The following is a 5,045-nucleotide window of genomic DNA, read 5'->3' as shown; positions in this document are numbered from 1 at the left end:
CACTCGGGGTTAAGTTGAGTTTATTGCAGAGGCCAGTGCCTGCATGCATTAGGCAAATCATAAATTATATATACTAATTACCTTGGGCCCACATTTAATGAATTATTTTAATTAAACTACAACATAGGCTTTCATTTTTTTTGTGCATGTGGTCTATATTTCATCCTCTGCCTGAGATGACCTTCTTCTTTGTCTAAGTGGAACACAGTGGAAAGAACAAGGGCAGTGCAGTCTTAGATTGTACAGCTACGTTCATACCGATGACTGAAGTGAGTGAAATGGTAAAAGAAAAAAAGCAAGGGAAGAGAGGGAAAAAAAGAGAAATAAGTTACAGATTGTGGACAAATTTTGGATTTGCATTTTTAAGCATTTTTTTTTATTATTGTATTATTTATTTCAATAACATTCATCATTAATTTACTTATTTGTGTATTGTAATTTGATTGGTTTTACACTTTTAGCATAATTTTATTCCGTTTAATCTGTGTTTGTTCTTTTATTGGTAATAACATTGAAACCAGCACAAACAAGCACTCTGTTTATTTCCTTGGGTTGTTTATTTCCCTAAAGCATAAACCAAAACCTGTTTTAAGATGAAATATGCAAATTTTGAATTAATGTAATTTTTTTTTAATTAGATGAAACCTGCGAGTTATTTTTTTTACAGTTGATATTAAAGAATGAGTTTACAATAAAGTTTATAGATACCTGCTATTATTTACATGTTTGTTTATTATTGCACAACAGACCATTCTTTCCCTAGAAGAAAAAAACATAAAGTCACTAAAGAAGAACATAAAATAAAAAATATATATTACACTAAATTAAATTAAAAATAATAATTAGAGTTTTTTTGTGTTTTTCTGAGAATTTTTTTTAGTAATTCTTCTTTTTCGTCTGGCCAATTAATAATGCACTTTAAAATATATTTTGTGTTGCGATTCTAACGACGATCTGAAAAAAATTCCATAATGATTAACTTCTACGCTGTAAAAAAAAAAAAAAAAAAGAAAAAAAAAATAGGATCATGAGGGCATTTATTTATCCAGAGTCAGAATTAATGGTACAAACACAAATGCACAAGAACACTGTTGTACAAACAGTCCACGGGGGGAGGGGTGGATTTAAATTCCAAAAGGGTCTCGGCAGCTCGTTTCCTAGTTCCCCAGTCAGAAATGTTTTTGTGGAAGAAGAAAAAAAATCAGTCTTTTTGTCTTGCTGAAAAAAAGGCTAAATCTACATTGGTGGCCCAGTCGAAGTTTACAATTCTTTGCACTTTCAATACAAGTGAATGAGGGCGAATGAAGTGGCCCGAGACCCTTTATTTGATCTGGATTGCATAAAGTGACGGAATTCTAATGTATTTGTTTAATGCTCCGAAAGAGCCTGTTGCTTATTTATACCCCCTCCCCTTTTTTTCAGTAAATATAGAAATCGATTTTAAATCTCTTAAAACTGAAATAATATCAGTTGAGGTGTTGCTGATATTTTTGTCTTCATATCTGTTAACCTGTTGAATTAAATACCCGAAGTAAGAAAAAAAAAAAAAAGTGATGCAAAATTTAAAGTTCAAAGAGGGGAGATTCATTCATTTAAATATTAAGCCGTCTTCGGTAATATTAGTTACAAAAGAAAAAAAATGTTTATTTGCATGCTGCGTGCAAGTCTTTTAAATGTTTATTGTGAGACCCAACAGCGTTTGGCTCGGCTTGATGAATGAGGCTGGTTGTCTGCGCCGTGAGCAGAGCGTTTCAGCTCCCTGCATCCTAATCGACTGCACAAGCTTCACCGAACTAAAGGCTTTCCTGCTTTCCATAAATAGCATTATTATTATTATTATTATTATTATTATTATTATTATTATTATTATTATTATTATTATTATTATTAATAATAATAATAATAATTTAATAAAATTACAATTGGAATTGTATAATAATAACAATAATAATAATAATTTCTATCATTTTTGGATTAAACCTTCAGAAACATTTGTGATTGTTTACTTCATTTTTAATGAGAAAATAATTTGATGGCCATTCCCCCCCCCCCCCCCCCCCCCCCCCAATTAATCGGAGACTGTTTGCACACTTTTCCAAAGCACGCATGCTTGCAAAATAAAATAATAATTAAAAAAAAATTAAATCTGGGAAAATAACTAGAATTTGAGTGAAACAAAAAGACAAAAAAAAAAAACAACAAAAAAACAACAACAATAACAACACCAACAGGAACAGTACAAATTCAGGAACGCATGCTTCACCTTAAAAAAATTACAAATTTTACAGCATCTGATAAACATGGTCACCACGGCTTTTAAATTAAATGCTTCACAGAACATTTTTTTTCCTCCTGTAAAATAGATATTTAAAACGTAAAACTAAAAAAAAAGTGCATTTTACAACAAATGTTCACATCTTGCATTTTTGAGGACGACAATATCTATACCTTTCAGTTTTTTGGAAACATTTTGTAACTCATTTTTACCTTTCTGTCTTATCTTTTTTTAAGGGATGGTGTATGAACAGATCTAAATACTACTCCTATTTGGTATTACCTTTAACCATCATTGCAGCGTTAAAAGCAAACAAAAAGGAGTTTTTTCTTTGCAATATTATTGACATTATGGTGGTCCCACGGAAACGGTGCAAAAGTTCAAATCAGAGTTCTTGTCAAAAACAAAAGCACCCTGGCCCCTGTTCACCTCTGCTGTGGCCCCCATCATCAACACTTACATATCACAACAAACTGAAAAATAGAACTATCAAATAATTTATATGTTCAAGAGCAATAGTTCGTGTGCAGTTCTGTGCTAGACTAGACACGATTTAAAGCGACACATTCAACACATATACACAAATAAGTCGATATGCAACCTCAACTCGCCTTGATAGTGTCCGACTGCAGAAAATATAAACTTTGGGTTTTGGTAATAAGGGAAGTGGGGCCTGAAAAAGTTCGGGCGATCAGTGCACGGCCACGGACTGCAGCGTGGAGGGGCTTGTCAGAGTCTCGCTCGGGGTCGCCGGGCTGCTTTGGCTCGTCGCTGTCTGTGGGGAGGTCGGGCTCAGAGACTGTGGAGAGTTTGATAGGAACGCGGGGATGTGGGGCGGAAGCGCGGAAAAGCCCGTCATGGAGGTCGGGGTGGGCTTGATCGGCACGGGGATGGCCGGTAAGGACTGTCCCCCGTGACACAGCGACTTTAAGGGCACCCCGTACGCGCTGTAGTCGCTACTCGCCATGGAGATCGGGGCCGCCGTGTCGATCACGCTGCTGTTGTACATGTGGGGCCAGGCCGTCGTGAGTTGGTTGTGCAACGGGTACCCGGCGGACATGGACTGCATGGTGGAGAACGCCAAGCTGCCGGGGACCTTGTACTCCCGGGCGATGATGTTCTCTATGGCGAACGGGTGCTTGAAGGTGGATGACTGGGATACTCCGAGGTTGTACGATGACATCTGGGGAAGGTGCGTGCCTGTGGCCGCCAGGGCGCTCAGTCTCAACTTGGCTTGCTGCTGGAGGTAATGCGCAGCATCTGACTGCTTGGTGGGGCCCAGGTGGTCTGACGCTCCCAGCACCTTGAATCTCTTGCGGCGCCTCAGAAAACTTCCATTCTCGAACATGTCCCCGCAGTTGGGGTGCAGAGCCCAAAAGCTTCCCTTACCCGGCTGGTCAGGGCGCCGGGGGATTTTGATGAAACAGTCGTTAAATGACAGATTGTGTCGGAGAGAGTTCTGCCACCGCTGCGTGTTTTCTCTGTAATAAGGGAACCTATCCATGATGAACTTGTAAATTTCACTGAGGGGCAGCATCTTCTCCGGACAGCTCTGGATTGCCATGGCGGTAAGAGAGATGTAGGAGTAAGGTGGCTTCTGGTCGCTGTACGTGTTTCTCCCCGGACGAGGCATCCTCGATGTTTCGTAAAAACAAAATAAATTAGCACAATGGAAATGTTAAAATAGAAAGTTTAGCTTCCCTCGCTTCCTCGATGAAAACTCGATTCTTGTCACGCAAACGACGGCCGAGGAAAGTTTCGGTCTTGGCAAAGCTGGAGTTGCGGTGCGCGAAAAGAAGCCAGTCTCTGAGCGCCTCCGCACTGGAAAAGGACGGTGCGCATTTACGGAGGATCTTTTCCGGAAAAAGCGTATCAGTCTGTCCCGTCAAGGTTGCGAAACGGACTTTATTTGGGGGTTTCCCTTCGAAGAGACTAGCTGTCGTGCGCCTCCATGGCCTTCCTCTAACCATCTGATAGTTTTATGTAGTGACATGAGCAGAAAAGAACCCCTGTAGAGGCGCTCCATTAATGTGCCACCTCTTTGCTATCACATGACAATTGCCATGGGAGGGGAGAGGGGGGGGGGCGGCGAAGGAAGGCATAATCTGGTTTCATTTACACCTATTTACACGGACACCTTGGGCCAATGGAAATCATTTCCATTTGAAGACAGAAAAAGAGGGCGAAAGAGGCTCGGTTACCGGATGGCACTCAGTGTGTGAAGGTATGCGCTCTTCTGCGGACTTAACGCTCCTAATTTAAATTAAAACTAGGCATATTTGGTATGTTATAATTTCTGCTTATTAACCCATGTTTTTTCGTGTGTTGATGAATGTTAAGACTCGAATTGAAAACTACATTTTGCAATTTTGCTGTAATAAACGCGTAATAAAGTGTGTATTTTTAATAAATTGCATGTAGAATTTAGAAAATGCATTCAGTTGCCATAAAAATGTCTGTGTTGCAGGCACTGTAAAATAAATAATTTGCCACGAGTAAGTTTGTTGACTATTAGTTTTTCTCAGTTAATTTCACCCAGAGCAGAGGGAAGGAAGAATTTGAAAACATCGACACAAAGCAAAACAGCGCTGTTCAAACTGAAACTTCATGAGGCAATCAGCTCCATTGTGCTTATGTAAAAGAAGATTCAAAAAGTACTTCAGGAATGCAAATAAAACCCTCGAGGATGGTGTGGCGAAAACTGTATAAAATATCCATAAGTCAATTATATGAATGCGAAGCCCCGAAATGGGGCAGCCTATTTTCAACC

At 39.3% G+C, this 5,045-nt stretch overlaps 1 protein-coding gene across 1 annotated transcript; it reads right to left on the bottom strand.

Moving 5' to 3' along the window:
* Positions 1-2,078: 2,078 nt before the first annotated feature.
* Positions 2,079-4,308, bottom strand: foxb1 (forkhead box B1). Its single transcript, XM_005798239.2, has one exon. The coding sequence runs from the start codon at positions 3,906-3,908 to the stop codon at positions 2,967-2,969; it is 942 nt and encodes a 313-aa protein (XP_005798296.1). The 5' UTR covers positions 3,909-4,308; the 3' UTR covers positions 2,079-2,966.
* Between the last annotated feature and the right edge of the window lie 737 nt (positions 4,309-5,045).

This window comes from Xiphophorus maculatus, chromosome 2 (assembly GCF_002775205.1).
Source record: "Xiphophorus maculatus strain JP 163 A chromosome 2, X_maculatus-5.0-male, whole genome shotgun sequence".
Lineage (NCBI taxonomy): Eukaryota > Metazoa > Chordata > Actinopteri > Cyprinodontiformes > Poeciliidae > Xiphophorus > Xiphophorus maculatus.
This window is presented reverse-complemented; position numbering and strand designations above follow the sequence as displayed.

Coding starts and splice junctions, on each gene's coding strand:
- foxb1 (XM_005798239.2), bottom strand. CDS start 3,908: ATGCCTCGTCCGGGGAGAAACACGTACAGCGACCAGAAGCCACCTTAC.